At 43.8% G+C, this 16409-nt stretch overlaps 2 protein-coding genes across 5 annotated transcripts in view; one reads left to right on the top strand and one right to left on the bottom strand.

The window, feature by feature from the left end:
• The window catches only part of CP (ceruloplasmin), a 569984-nt gene that overhangs the window by 435217 nt on the left and 118358 nt on the right, over window positions 1-16409 (bottom strand). The window lies entirely within an intron of this gene.
• GYG1 (glycogenin 1) overlaps window positions 3320-16409 on the top strand; it is a 36570-nt gene continuing 23480 nt past the window's right edge. For 3 of the 4 annotated variants that reach the window (XM_028731255.2, XM_028731254.2, XM_028731252.2), the window contains exons 1-2: window positions 3320-3447; window positions 14414-14549. In XM_028731255.2, coding sequence (XP_028587088.1) covers window positions 3441-3447; window positions 14414-14549 — 143 coding nt within the window. In that variant the 5' untranslated portion in view covers window positions 3320-3440. The remainder of the gene's footprint in view (window positions 3448-14413; window positions 14550-16409) is intronic. The other variant, XM_028731256.2, reaches the window with a different exon arrangement.

Genomic DNA, 16409 nt, shown 5'->3' with positions numbered 1-16409 from the left:
GGATCTAGATATGGATCGTGAGCAGTTGTATGCTGAAAGAACTAATGTTCAAGACTGAGGTGAGGTGGGAATTCAAGCCTTTTAAAATAATAAAGAAAAAAATATGAACAATAACGGAAAGGGTATTTACAGTGAGGAAGGCACAATACTGAAAATATTTAGCATTGCTGTCTGAAAGCTGTAAAAGTTAATAGCTAGGAATTTGCTTCCAATACATAAATGGTAAAAATCCCATTCAAGTCACCAATCTGATTTAGGAAAGAAACCTTTGCTTCCCTATCTTCCCTCTGGGGCCACCTCCACCTCCCATATGTTTTTCAGTGTTCTGTTTACTTTTAGATCATAAAGTCAGAACACTGGGAAGGTTTATGTCAGGCAGAATATAAAAGCAGGTTGTGTAACAGGCTCTCATTTACACTACTACGCCAGGGCTGCAGTGGTGACAACAAGGATTCCTCTGCTTCCCAGTCATGGACTATGATTAACAGCTGCCCTCACACAAGCCTATTCTGTGCAGAACTCAACCTTAAGCATGTATTCAATGATCTCTTTTCATAAGTAGCAGAAGCAGTAGACAGAGTGAAGGGTCAGCCCACATATCTTTTAAGGAATCAAAAAGGGAAACCAGCTGAGCTACATTTACTGTGTGACCCAGAGAAAAATGTGTTCGTTGTATCCTAGAATCATATGGTTGGGTCCTCAAGGGTCATCTAGTCCAACCCCCTGCAATGCAGGAATATTTTGGCCCAAGTGTGGCTTGAACCCACAACCCTGCTCTACTGCTCTACTGACTGAGCTATCCTGTAGGCCAGGGGTCAGCAAGCTTTTTCAGCCATGGGCCGGTCCACCATCCCTCAGACCATGTAGGGAGCAGGACTATATTTGGAGGGGGAATGAACGAATTCCTATGCCCCACAAATAACCCAGAGATGCATTTTAAATAAAAGGGCACATTCTACTCATGTAAAAACATGCTGATTCCCGGACTGTCCACAGGCTGGATTTAGAAGGTGATTGGGCTGCATCTGGCCCCCGGGCCTTAGGTTGCCTACCCCTGCTGTAGGCTATCTCCAAGATCACTTCATATATACTTCTCATTGCGTGACTCAGCCTACTAGATGAACCCACAGAAGCTGTAGTATTGGGTCGCTTTCCCTCTGCTTTTGAGAATCTTCTCTCATTTCAATCTACTCAGTTGCTTCATTTCCGACTCTCGGGTACAAAGCCACCTGGAGCAAAGGAATTTCATAGGGAGGCTCCGATTTGAAACTGCTGGATTACGACTAATCAGCAAGTTCAATTCTATCCGTTTGAGCCTGAACACAGAAAGTAGTTTCCTGCCCCACCACCACAGATGTAAATCAATTCAGTATTCCTAAACTGATTGTGTTGGCAATCTCTGCTTTTCTGAAGGGCTGCCATGCAGATTCTACATACATTCAGGTTGCTGCTGTTGTTACTTCAGTTTAATGCCCCATTCTTTACCATCAGGCCCAAGATGGATTGCAACAATTTATAATTTGATATTAAAAACAGAACAAATTCAATTGTTGCTGACTGTGCTTTTGGCACTTCGTTTTCATCTGCCCTCATTGCTAACAGTTCCAGGTGCATACACCTACACAAAAGCTGTCTTATACTCAGACTATTGGTCCATCTCCCTTAGTATTAGTAGCTTTCCAGGATTTCAGACAGGGGTCTCTCTCAGCCCTACCTGAAGATGCCAGGGATTGAATTTATGATTGACCTTCTACCTCTGGACTATAAAATTCTATGCATCCGAATTTTATCCAAAGAAGCTTATGCCATACAAATGTGTTGGGGTTTAAAGTGCCACAAGACCTTTTATTGTATTTGCTGCAACACAGATTGATCCTCTGGAAATTCCATTAAAATCACATACAAAACAGGGTAGTTTCCCACACACTGCCTGACCTCTTCCGGCAGACCAACAAGAAGAATGTACATTCCATTAAGCTCATCTTAATGGAAATAGATATTCTCAAATTCTGGGTGTGTCCTTGTCAGGCTCTTTACATCGGATGAGATCAATGCATTAGTCTATGCATTGGAACAATGAATACTTGGAGCCAATGAACATTGGCCATGATCCAAAGGTCCATGCAACTAATTCTATGCACCCAACTAATTCTATGCACCCATAGTTGCTTCCCCATCACCACCTCTGGCCATGACAAACTGAGAGGAGGCTGTTTTCATTGAAAAGTGACAATGGTATTGATTTATTATTTTAGTAGTAGTAGTAATGTCATTATATTTATTTATGCCCCACCTTTTCCCCCAGACCAGGACTCAAGGTGTCTTTTACACAAATTAAAACAACACAGATAAAATACAAACAGCATACAAAAGATAATTAAAAAGCAATTAAAGGACAACAGAATTTAAAAATCCCACAAATCTATTAAAACACAGAGAGTTAAAAACACCTTGGCAGGATTAAAAGCCTTCTCCTTGAGAAAACAGTTGCCAAAAGCCTGTTGGAATAAAACAGTCTTCACCCGCTGGCAGAAGGTGTCTGCTGCCAGTCCAGCTTCTCTGGGGAGGGAGTTCCAAAGTGGGTGCAGCCGTCAAGGTGGCGTGCGTTATTCTTTCTGCCCTTTTATAACAACCTTATGCGGTAGGGTAGGTTACTCAGTGAGCTTCATGGCTGAGCAAAGATCTGAAACTTCCTTGCTCTTGTTCCACACAACCCTGGGAGAATCGGTGCATTTCACAAAGGCCAGAATAGCCAGTAGGCCCAGTCTGGGCTACCAGCCCATAATAATGGGTGTGTGTGTGTGGAATTGAGGCCAAATCCCTGAATATGTGGCTGATTTCCCATATCTAATCAGCAATGGAATAACAGAAACCATTGTCCTGAATGGGAAGTCGTTGGTCCAATAATCCTCTACTATTGTGAGAGAGGAAGATGAAACGCTTGTATAAGCTTCACCCGGGGCCAAAAAAAAAAAAATCTGGCTAGCCCCCACCCCCGTAGCTACAGCTCTGCCTCAAGCCTTTGTCTTTAGCAGGGTACTCCAAAAAATAAAATAAATAAAATAATAAAATAAAATAAAATAAAATAAAATAGGCTGACGCTAGTCAGGCGAAGAGCTTCTCGCGCTACAGTTCTGCCTGAGCGAGGAGACGCTTCACCTGACGAACATCTGCCCGGCTTCCTCCGCGAGAGACAGGAGCGCGCCCGTCAGATTTTGAAGGTTGCGCGCTTCCGAGGACCATTCCGTCCACGTCACGCACGCACGCTCCCTCCTCCTGCCCCCACCCCTCTGTGGCCGTTCCCGTTTTGGTCATCCCTTGAAGCCCCGCCCCTCCTGCCGGGCCCCGCCTGCCCGTATATAAGGCGTGGGGCTGGCGAGAGAGAGCGAAAGTAGTTGTAGCAGCCGTATCTGCGCAGCGGGTCTCTGGACTGGAGCGCCATGGCAGGTAAGGCTCTTGCCCTGGAACGGGCTCGAGGCGCTTCCTTCCTCCTGCTTGCGCGCCGTCAGCCCCGGGGGGAGGCTCTCGCGGCTGCCCGGGGGTTTCCGCGCCCCGTCGCCTCGGGCCAGGCGTTCCCTTCCAGCCCAGGGTGCCTGACGAGCGGCGCCAGCCTCTTCCGCGTTGTGCGCGCTGCCCGAGCCGGGAGGGCTCCTTCGCTGGGAAGCGCAAGCGGCGCTTGGCGGCCCAGTCAGCGCGCGCGCTCGCACTGTCCGGGGAGACCCCAGCTGCTCCCTTTTGGTCATGGCGGCTCCTATTTTTAGGCTGGCTCGTGAACGGGGCTGGCGCGTGAGGTAGGGGGGCTCGAATGCCTGCGGACGCTTTGCCCTCCCTTGTTCTGGACGCCCTCCCCCCTCTCGCCCCTGCAGTGGCTGGTGGGCTCTGAATGGTAAAGGTCACCATGTGGAAAATTGATTCCTCTTAATCATCTCTCCACCCCCACCCCCGCTCTAATTAGCAGGTGATACTGGCTTCCCTCGTCCGTTTCTTGCTCATTCCAAGGGGGGGGGGGAGAACCTCCTTGTTTGTTTGCATTCCCCCCCCCCCAACAACAACATACACACAGATTTCCTTTACCACAGAGCGGGCCTGCTGCCTAACATTACTTTCTCTTGTCCTGCTTACCGTTGAAATCTATTGGTATCTGTCTCGGGTTGCAACTGATGCTGTTAACTAGCCAGAATGATCCCCGAACGGGTCAGATGTCTGTCTGGATCAGGTGCTAGCGAGTTGAAAGCTTCTTCACTTGTGTAACCCGGAAGCTTTTGTGTAACCCGAAAGCTTGCTGCACTTTTAAATCAGAGGGATCTACTACAGTGGTACCTTGGGTTACATACGCTTCAGGTTAAGAACTTTGCTTCAGGATGAGAACAGAAATCGGGCTGCGGCAGCAGCAGGAGGTCCCGTTAGCTAAAGTGATGCTTCAGGTTAAGAACAGTTTCAGGTTAAGTACAGACCTCCGGAACGAATTAAGTACTTAACCCGAGGTACCACTGTACTGGATACTTGCGAATGCAATCAATGGCTCTTATAACTCCTTAAAACCTGCGTTGCAACTGTTCCTGTATCTTTCAATCTTTGGCCTGTTTGTGGGTTTTTTAAGGACCCCCAAGTTGATAATGACTTGGAACACACAGAGCAGCTTAATTTATCTGAATATTAGAAAAGTTGGCCCCTTGCACATGGCAGTGGAGCCCAAGCATGAGTGGAGTAGGAACCTGCAGCTGCAGGTAAATATTAGGTCTTTCTACATGCAACTATAGGCGGATGCTAGCCAGGGTACTTCCATTGTGGGCCCTTGTGAAAAAGACAGTTCCGACCCCATTTACTTTATACCAATGTCCAATTACATACACTCCCTCCGAATATAAAATGTAGCATGTATCTTTTCAGAATGCATATAAATTATAGGTCCATTTTATACAGAATACTAATTCCACACATCTTCTATGGCAACCACTGATGCTAATCCAATTCCAGCATGATTTTGGATTATTTTATTTCCTGGACTCGGCTAGCACTCAACCGCAAACCATCCCTTCTATGCTTCCTGTGGTTGCCTCAGGGATGGCAGAGCTAATTCCTCCTTCAGAGGAGAAACACAATGGAAGACGTTCTTGTGTAGATATGTGTGCACGCACTAAAGTTTAGCTGCTGAAGGGTCACATGTAGGTTCATTCTGCCATGGGCACCTGGTTTTGAGACTTCACAGCCATGGTTCTTATAAAACTATTGCTGCTGCCGCCGCCACTGCTCCACCCCAGATGACATTGAGAGGGAAGAGGAATCACTTCTGTCACTTCACATAAAAATTGTTGTGATGGATGGGCAGATAATGCAGTTTTATCTGAATGTACTGATTGTAGAGGTTCGCACCACTTACAGGACAGTTCTTAAAATGGGGAAAGCAACTGATATTGGTAAGTGTTAAGACAGGAATCACTGATGTGGTTTCCTATTTCAGCTCTTTGTGCTTTTCAGAGCTTGGATGGGGTCTACTAAATCTGACAAAATCCAGATTCCCTTGGAAAAGTGAAATGTGTGTGCATTTCCTCTGTGTGTCTTGGGACCACAGCATCCTGTCAAATGTAAATCCGCCCATGGGCTAGGTTGAAATCCTAACACCTGGGAGTGACTTACTCAGTCTGCAATGTCCTCTGTCTTGAAAGTGAATATGCAGACAGACCTCAAGACTGCAGCATTCTTTTAGCCTGGATCTTTGTACTTTTTTCCCCTGGTCTCCCCAATGACTTGCTTTGTGTAACCTAGTAAAGGTTACACAAACTCAAAACTTGAACTCAAAAGCTTACTGCAATTTTGTCACTCTGGTGACATTTTGGTTGGCCCTAATAAATGTATTGCCCAGTTCTTATGCGCAAAACAAAGCTATCTTTCCTTTTATAAGCAAAACATGACCCTAAATATGGCCTTTCTGCTTCTACCCATCTTCCTCAAACTTGTTGCCATTTATGCAAAATTGCTTTCTTTTTTTAAGCTCACTACCCTAATAAGAGTTATAATTGTAAGTAGCTTATATATGATGCCATGAACCTTGAATTTCATGGAGGAGTATTCTATTCCATGTTTTCTTATATGTATGTATTGATGAGCTTGTTAATAATTATAGTAATTAATAATAATAATAAATAAATAATAATATATTATTTGTATCCCACCCAACTGACTGGGCTGCCCCAGCCAATCTGGGTGGCTTCCAGCATATATAAAAACCTTAAGCTTCTCTATACAGGGCTGCCTTTCAGCAATCAGTTGAAACCATATCTCTTCAGATAGGAAGATGGTGCTTCTAGCAAGTTTTCTTCTTAGAGAAAATCTAGCTGGGTTGGAAAGGACAGAACTGGCAGCAAAGCTGCTTTAGATCTTTGTAATTTGAAGAAGCTGTTGGACAATGGTTCCTTCAAGTAATTTATAAGGAGTCTGACAGGGTTTGGTAGGGATGCCCAATTCAGAAATATAAGACTCTGTCAAGGATACAGCATCCTGCTTTCCATAATACTGAGCTTGATGCCTTCTAGAAGCTGAGAAGAAGGGCATGAAAACAACAGCAGCTGGAATTCAGTAGTATACAGCTGCTGAATATGGATGTCCCTTTTAGTTATTAAGCTGTCATCCTTTCCTGAATATCTCACCCCTTGTTAAAGCCATCTAAGATATTGACCATTACCATATGTTATGGTAGCAAATCCATAAATCAGAGATGGAGAAGTTGTTGCTCTCCAGGTATTGTTGGACCACATAACCTTCAACCATGCTGGCTAGGGCTGATTAGCTTGGAGTTCCAACAACATCTGGAGGACCACAGGTTCCTCATCTCTAAATTATATCTGTACTTACTTTTGCCTCTATTAAACCTACTGCAGTCTGTGTGGCTAAGTGACCTTGAGTGCCAGTACTTTTGACAGCTACTTTTTCCATACCATGCAATTATGTAAGTCTCTAACTTCTCCTTGGTCACTTTAAAACAACAACAACAACACACCCTAAGAATTCCTAAATCTTTTGCATTTCATCAAGGAGTTATTTCTGACCCTCTGTTCATCTAGATGGCTTTTTGTAAACCTCTTCCAGTTCTAAGGTGCCTTCCCCCCTTGTTTTACTGAGATGGAGCTATTGCAAATGCACTAAATAATCCAAATGTGACTGTGCCACAGATGCACATGCAAAGCATTACAACAGTCTCAATTCCTTTTAGGAAAGGGACTGGAAATAATCTCTAGCATGGAATTTCTTTTTCCACATTGCTGCACAGAAAGTTGTTTTGATTGAGCTGTCCACCATGACCTCGAGACATTTTCTGATTAGTCACTGTCAATTCAGATCCCAGCTTTTCTCAATTAGCAGCTGTAGTCTTGATCGACTACTAGGCAACCCTCCATTTGAATTTATTATATGAACCTGAGGTGTGAGGCTTTCCTTCCCATAACAGTCTGATAGTTATTTGTAGCCCTTCATAATATAGCCTGCCTGAAGACCTTGGAATCAATGGGGATTTTGTTTTTAGACATGTGTAATAGTATGAATGGTCAACAGCCTACTGAAGCATAAACCTTACCAGATATCTATACAGAAGCATTTTTCTAATAGCATTTTATGGGAAAACGCATTCCTGCCATGACACAGGTATAGTTTTAATTGACACATGCAACCACCTTATAGATGTACAGCAAGATTTATTCAGTTCCAAAACTCAAGCTTTAGGCATGTTAAGAGTCAGGAATTATAAGCACTGCTTGATATTTTTTTGACAGTATTGTTTCCTGCCCTTAAGCATATTCATCTTGGACTGGTAGAGACACACCTCTGAATCTTGTCTCTTCGTGTTACTCACATGTATTTCTGGGAAGCATAGCCCCAGCAGAAACACCTCAGTTTAGTTTCCCGAAAGAATACAGATGGTTGAATATGGAATAACGCTAACAAATAACATGGTTTGCAATCTCTTTGTTCTATACCTGGTCAGAGGCACTCTGGAGGAAATAATGGCTGCAGTTCAGAATGCAATGTAGCGAAACAGGGCCATATTATATATACCCCCATCAGATGTTTGTAACTTCTTTTCTGTTGTGTAGCAAGTTTCGAAATTACCCCATAGTTTAGTAAGCCTGAGGTTTGAGTTACATGTGTTGGTGGCAAAAGACATGCACACGCACTTGACAATTCACATTCTAGATTAAAGGTGCATCATTGCTTGAAAAACAGCTAATATGTATGCAAGCAGGGTGTGGTTACTTGAAGGAAGGATGCATTAAAAGCTGAGCATCCTGTGTGGCCTGTTCAAGCATGTTATGTCAAGTGGTCACACCATGGACATTTTTGTAGTCTACTTTTCCCACAGCGGCTTGGCTTTAGACATGCATGCATTCTACATCTACGAAACAATGCCACCCTATAAGGTCTGCTCTGGGACCAATGTTTCCCAATAGTCCTTGATTTGATAGTTCATTTCTGAAGGTACTTGCCTGCAGCTGCAAGATGAAAATGGTAGGTTTGCCCATTTTGCAACCCAAGGCAAGTGAGCATTTTTTAACATACCTGTTCTGGCTTAAATATACTGGTGTAGAAAAGTGAAACCCAATTATAAGGTAAAGGGACCCCTGACCATTAGGTCCAGTCGTGACCGACTCTGGGGTTGCGGTGCTCATCTCACTTTATTGGCCGAGGGAGCCGGCGTACAGCGTACATGTGGCCAGCATGACTAAGCCGCTTCTGGCAAACCAGAGCAGCGCACGAAAACACTGTTTACCTTCCCTCAGGAGCGGTACCTATTTATCTACTTGCACTTTGAGGTGCTTTCAAACTGCTAGGTTGGCAGGAGCAGGGACCTAGCAACGGGAGCTCACCCCGTCGCGGGGATTCGAACCGCCGACCTTCCGATCGTCAAGTCCTAGGCTCTGTGGTTTAACCCACAGCGCCACCCGTGTCCCTTAAGATGATGAAATACCACATATAGCCGGCAGGAGTCAGTGACTGCCATGTAGTCTCCCATCCAACATTTTTACCATTGTTGATTCTGCTTAGCTGAATAAAGCACTACTGGGTCGCTGCCACCAGAGCTATACGTGGAACCCCAAAACCCCATTAAAACCCTAATTAAACATGAGTTCTCCAACTTGGGCAAAACAGGAGAACAGCCTCTGTGCTTCTGTTCTGCTGTTGCCTCCCCCGCCCCATCTAGCCCACCTGCTTTAGGTGCATCTTTGCCATGCCCAGAATTACTGACAGGTGATCCTACCCATTGATGCAGCTTAGAATTCCAGGCACAGCAATACATCCAGGAGCATTATTGCAAGCCTGATGATGTCCCAGTGTTTCCTCTTCTTGTCATAGAGTCATCATGAGCTTTGGTTGGCTGGCCTTCAACTGTCTGCCATTGTGACCAAAGATCCTGGTGTGTTTTTGCACATCATGGTAAGCTAAACAATGAATTACCATTTAATGAGCCAGTGTGCTGGTACTCAGAAAGAAGATTACATCCGCTTCACTGCTCCCCTGGCACTGCTGCTTCAGTAGCTGGAGCTAAGCCATGGTTTGGCTTGGCTACTAAGACTCAAGATTTCTAGACTTGTACCTTTATTATCCAGCCCATCACCTTTGTGTATGTTTTGCTTAGAAGCCCCCTCCCAAATAGCAAAGGAGAGAGAAGACTTGATTAACTTTGTGTGACGGTCCTAGGATTGTGATGAGCAGCTACCTTACTCATGACATCTCAGGAACAAGCAGAGCTACTCGAAGTAGTTACATTGTCAATACCTTCCAAACAACAGTATCAAAGGCTACAGAAAACTCTTCACAGAAGGAATGAGGGTACAATTGCACTTAGGAAGAATTCAGTACAGTCATACCTCGGGTTGAAGTAGCTTCGGGATAAGTATTTTCGGGTTGCACGCTGTGGCGACCCGGAAGTAACGGAGCATGTGACTTCCGGGTTTCGCTGCTCGCGCATGCACAGACATTCAAATTGATGTCATGTGCAGGAGCGGTGGAACGCGCACGCGCAGATGCGTGGACACGGGTGGTGTTCACTTCTGGATGTGAACAGGGCTCCGGAACGGATCCTGTTCGCATCCAGAGGTACCACTGTAATCAAAACCACAAATGATGTATGTGCTGAACTTGAGCTCAGATTCGCAGTAGCTCAAGAACATTATCCAGGTGTGCTTACAGACACTTGGTAGCCACAGCGTTTAATTATTCTCCAACTGAGAAAGTTGAAGTAAGGGCAGTAGCTGGTTGATAACTGGCACATGGGTTAAAGCTGTTTTCTTCCTTAACATGGGTTTTTGAGGCCAGATGACACTGAGCCTTGCATGAACTTAACAACCATGGATGTAGCGTTACTTGATTTTTCTAGCAGCCAGGATAAATATGGGCAACTTGCAAATTGAGCTCATGCTCAAGGACAGGGGGGACTGTTAGCAGTGGCAGTAGGCCAGTCATGAGTGCCTGGGGGTAGGACTGGGGAACCTGTTGTCCTTCAGAAGTTCTTGGACTCCAACTCCCACCAGCCTTTTCCAGCATGGCCAATGGTCAGGGATGGGAATGGGAGTTTGAGTCTAGTAACATCTGGAGGACCGCAGGCTCTCCATCCCTGCTGTAATGCCACAAAACTCTGGCTAGGTATTAAAGCTGAAATGAGAAGAATTGCATCACCAAGAGAAACAGTACCAGTTACGAAGGACTATCATTTCTGTGTTTAAGCATCCTACCTCCACTCCAGATGCTACTACATGCACTTAAAACATTGCCAAAGTTGCATGTATCATCTGCAGCACTCTGTTCCTTGGTTTATAGGTGGTATATATGTTTTTGAAATAAAACTAAAAACATGTTTGTAATAATAATAATAATAAATCACTCCAGTGCTAGTATTGAGTGTACCATAGCTCAATCTCCAGGTGGCTAAACTTGAGCCTCCAGGCATAGCACTGCACAGAATAGCTCTTTTAGATGCATATGAAACATAACTGGTAAAAGTAATTATCTTCATAGCATTAACAATTTAACTTTAGCCTAGCCAAATATTTGAGGCAACAACATTGATTATAAAAACTTGTAATTCAAGATTATGTAATTAATAACCATAATTAGCCCTCCATTATACGGCCTATTAGGCTTAGATGGAAAATTCTCAGCTTATGTTTCCTTGAAGGATTTGACTTCATGTAGCATTCCTAGGTCTGGGAAATTCATGATGCCTATGGCTGATTACCAAAGTATGAACCGCCTTCGCTGAAGCTGATGCAACTTGAAGCGTGAGAGATTGTGTCTTAATGCTCTTAGCTCAATAGCAAAATTATATGTTCATGCATGTCAGATTTCTTCCCTAAATCTAACATTTCTATTCATGGTGGGAAGCTTCAGCTGGGACATTGTATCTATTTATAATTTGGGCCTGACTAGTCTTAAGGGTTGTTTGTTTTTCATTTTTCTGAAAGGAAACTAGCTTAATTCTAGCAGCAAAAACATATTTGCACATTTTGCTTCAGAGGAGGACAACCCTGTCTGGATCAAGTATACTTCTCAGTTCCCAGACTCAAAGCCATTCTCCCATGGAGCCCACTCACTTTACCAGGATTCAGCGTCAGTTTGTTGGCCCTCATCCAGTCCCTCGCAGCATCCATACCATGGTCTATGGCTACACCTGGTTCAGGTTTTGTAGAGCTGGGTGTTATCAGTGAACTGATGACCTAGTGTTCCAAATTGCCCAATGGCTCCTCTTGGTGGTTTCAAATAGGTGTTGAAAAGCATTGAGTACAAAATAGTGTCATGTGGCTCCCCACAGCATGATTGGCACTTGGCAGAGCAACAGCCACCCAATGCTATTCTCTGGAATTTACCTCCCAGCTTGGTACAAAACCATTGCAACCCTTTGCCTCCATCCCATCCTCTAAGAATAAAGACAGCCATTAGGTCTGATTCAGTTCCAAATCTGGGCCTGAACCCAGACTGGAATGGGTCTAGATTGTCAACCTTTTGGGCACATTTGCAAACCAGAGAACGTGATATGGGCAAGAGCTTCTAAAGCTTTAAATACTCAAGTCACAGCTATAGATCTTTAGACCCTGAAATCCCTCCAGACTGCATCAGTCTGCCTGCATCCAGCTAAATGGAATATTATATATGCCTTTATTATACATAAAGGGAGTTGCACTGCTCTCCCTTACTTAAGCAGGAAGTACCGTGCGTTTTGGGACGCGGGTGGCGCTGTGGGTAAAAGCCTCAGCGCCTAGGGCTTGCCGATCGAAAGGTTGGCGGTTCGAATCCCCGTGGCGGGGTGCGCTCCCGTTGCTCGGTCCCAGCGCCTGCCAACCTAGCAGTTCAAAAGCACCCCCGGGTGCAAGTAGATAAATAGAGACTGCTTACTAGCGGGAAGGTAAACGGCGTTTCCGTGTGTGGCTCTGGCTCACCAGAGCAGCGATGTCACGCTGGCCACGTGACCCGGAAGTGTCTTCGGACAGCGCTGGCCCCCGGCCTCTTAAGTGAGATGGGCGCACAACCCTAGAGTCTGTCAAGACTGGCCCGTATGGGCAGGGGTACCTTTACCTTTACCGTGCGTTCAAGAAAATTAGTACAGCTCAGAGTTTGTCTTCCGTTAGCTATTCTGGTGTGACTTACACAATCTGAATTGCTGCACAGGTTTCCTAGTAATCATGCAGACTTAAGGGTTCCCCTTTTGGAGACAGAATTAAGCTGGTTTGCAACAAGCAGCAAAGATTTCAATTCAAAACATTGCTATGCATTGAAACCCAGTGTTGCACCAGCAGACTTCATTTCAGCCACTGGGACTTTGTAATTCTTCTCCACCCCTGTGCAGGCCCCCATGTGCCCCCAAAATCTGTTGCTGAGGCTGGGGGGGGCCCTCAAACATATTTGGGGGGGTGCATCGAGGGCTACAGGGTGAGCTATTGTCCATTCCACTTGTGCATGCACAGCACAAGATACAACCCAGCAGCTTAAAGAGTGGGTGTGTATCTATTAACATACTGGTATGCAAACTGATTTGCTCCTCAGTTCAAGGCTCTATTTTATAGCCTGGTCCTATAGCAGCCCAAATTTTTATTTTTTTAAATAACATTTTATTGGTTTTCCCAAAAAAACAAATTGACTTCCTTCTAATCCCTTCCTTGGTTCTATTATTTATCAAGATACTGTGTGTCCATAATTAAGTTTGTATCATATTTAAATCACTGATTATCCATTCATAATAAAATTATAAGTAATCTTAAAACCCTGCTAATGTATTAACCTGTGTACATTGCTTCTGTATATATGCAATAGTTTTTCCATTCTTCCTTAAATTCATTATCGTCTCTTCTTCTTAATTTAATTGCCATTTTTGCCATTTTTGCATATTCTATTAGTTTAACTTGCCAACAGCCCAAATTGTTACAGTAAAGGTGGTGAAGATAGGTTGTTCAGCTGGTATACAGAGAACTCTAAGCAGTATGGCTAGTAGCAGTAGTAGTTTAAAAATTGAAATTTGGACCCGCTTAATAGGCAAAGCGTTCCAGCTTCCACAGCCAGAACCTTAAACGTACTCTGTGTAAGATGTAAATATTTAAAACTTTGGCACCACACTGTGCAGATTGCAACAGCAATTAAACACTGAGTAAGGATGAATAGCTAAAGCTGCTAAAAAGATGGAATGTCAGCTATTGCCCAACTGAGACTGTAGAGAACAGTGATTTATTACTGGGACGAAGTTACTAAGATCATGCTATGCTCAAGCGTAAGAATTCATCCTTTAGTAAGTAGGAATATTAGTCTACATATTCCACCCGACTCCAGTGATTAATACATGTTTTCTAATTTGTGGTCAAATGGTATAAATGAAAACATCAGATGCATTTGACAAAGGCTGGTAACAACTAGAACTCTGTAAGTTACAAGCCTGCAAACTGAGCTGCTAGAAGTCTGTGGAGGATCTAGTTAAATTGTGCCTTCTTTGTTGCAAAAGAATTCAAATATAAAGCACACAAAAGGAATATTTTTGGCAAACTGGGGTTAACTTCCACTCACTGTATAGGATACGTCCCATGAACTCCCATATCCTAAATGTCCAAGCTGAACATTAGTATATAAATTAATGGAATGAAAGCGTCTTGCATTATGCATGTGAAATAAAGTTAACTTAAAAGCCTTGCTGGAGCAGGCAAGGGTCTGTCCCATATTCTGTTCCCACTTGGCCAGGCTGATGCAAGAGGATGAAGGCACCAGCCCTCCCTGTTGTCTTCCAGAAACCATTATTTAGATACATGCTGCTCCTGAGATTTGGAGGTTTCAGTTAGTCTGAGAATGAGATCCTTTGTGCTGAACTCAAGAACATATGATGAACCCTAACTCCTCCAGTACTTGCTGCTAATGTGACTTAATGTGTCTTTTTTCTCTCCTTAAGACCAGTCTTTTGTGACACTCGCCACAAACGATTCATATGTGAAAGGAGCACTTGTACTGGGGTCCTCACTGCGAAACCACAGAACAACAAAGAAGTTGACGGTACTGATCACTCCCCATGTCTCGGATCCCATGAGGTAAGGTGTATAACATACAATACTTGACTAGTCATGCCACTAAAATAAGAAGCTGGGGTCAGTCTCTGCCTAGTACAGTGGAACCTCTACTCACAACCACAAACTGTTCCGGAGGCCCCTCCTTATGGTGAAATGGGTTGCAGAAGTGCTGTTGTGCGCAGGTGCAGACGGCGGCGGCCCACTTCTGCGCATGTGCAGGCGGCCGCTTCTGCGCATGTGCAGGCAGTGGCAGCCACTTCTGCGTGTGCGCAAATCACAGCAAACCCAGTGTTTACTTCCGGGTTTGCCGCAGTTGCAACTTGGAACTGGCATAAGTAGAGCGGAACGTAAGTAGAGGTTCTACTGTAGAGGGAAACTGAACTAGGTGAACTCTCTTTAGGAGCATTTTTTGGGCTGATTTTATTTTAGCTAGACAAATGGAAATATCTGTTAACACAGTAGTATATCCTTTACAAATTTTTTTACTGAAAGGAAACAAAACAGATGTGACTTATTTCTCCCTCCCCAATAAAATCCCTATTCTAATTGGAAGAGAAATTCCCATTCAAGCCAAAAAACTGAAGCTGTGCTGAGATAGTTTACTCCCCCCTCCACCAGCAGTTAAACAATAATGCCAGTTTTCATAGCTTGTTTCTCCTAGGCATTTCCTTCCAAAGTTGTTGCCACCACCAATAACAGTGCATCCTGTTTCTTCATTCTGGTATAAGGCAGCCGCTGTATAGTGGGAGAGGACTGCCTAGAAATTGATTCTAATCAAGCGAATTTGTAGCCTGGTGTTGGCACTAGTTTTCCCTCACATCTGGAGGACCAGTGTGCTTCTGATCATATAGTCCAAAAGAAATAATGCATGTACAGATGTCTGCTTCACAAGATCTAGTCAGTCTGCCCATGGATGTTGGAAATACTGTAATACAAAGACCTATGCAATTATTGGATCTCCAGGTACAAGTTGGAACAGAAAGTAGATAACTAATAAAACACTATTTGATCTGTTGGGGGCAGAATCAGGATTGAATATGGAAAATCTAGTTAAAAGGAATGATTTGATTAATTGAACTGCATCCTCTTCCTGTGAAAACTACTCCGACTTCTAAATGGTATGCCAAACATGAAAGAAACTTGACAGCACAGCAGTTGTCACAACTGGATTGCTTTACCTACATGTGAATTATTTCCACTATATGTGGCCTGAACTGTGTTAACACTGTCTGTTAACACACCAAAATTGCATGTCATAGGAGCTGTAGTTCCTTGGTTAAAATGTGGTGTCAAGTGCATGAAACATCATACAAGAGCATTTCTTTTTCTAGAGTTTGTAAATGGTTTAAACTCTAGAAATTTGGTCTACCATTCACTTGGGATGGACTTAGTTACTGCTGCAGAAGCTGCAGAGGAAAAGAGTGGTGGAGACAGAAGTTTGAAAAGCTGCAAAAAGATTGGAACAATTGAAAGTTGTTGGGCACTGCAGCAAAGGGACCCAAAAGAGGCCCATCACAGGAGTTAGCAGCTGACCTTAGGCATGCAATTTGATAAGTATTGTCTTGGTTAAGGAAAAGATCTAGAAAATCTATTTTTAATTCAGACTGTAAGATTACTTTTTTTTCTAAAATAATTTCCTCATTCAGACATTTTGCTTTACAAAACTTTACAGCATATTTGGGCAAAAGATCCCTGCATTGCAGGATCCTCACAATCCTTTCTAACTCTATAATTCTATGATTCTGTTTTTTTGGGGGTGGGAATTGATCTGTGCAATTGACCCATGCCTTAAGTGCCATGTTGCTCTACCTGGTATTGGGAGTTGGTTGGGCTGGTTAAAGGGCTGTTTAGTAGAGACAAAGAAAAATAATATCCACTTGG

The sequence above is a fragment of the Podarcis muralis genome, chromosome 6 (assembly GCF_964188315.1).
Source record: "Podarcis muralis chromosome 6, rPodMur119.hap1.1, whole genome shotgun sequence".
Classification (NCBI taxonomy): Eukaryota; Metazoa; Chordata; class Lepidosauria; order Squamata; family Lacertidae; genus Podarcis; species Podarcis muralis.
The sequence above is the reverse complement of the archived record's forward strand: the minus strand, read 5'-3'. Positions and strand labels throughout refer to the sequence as shown.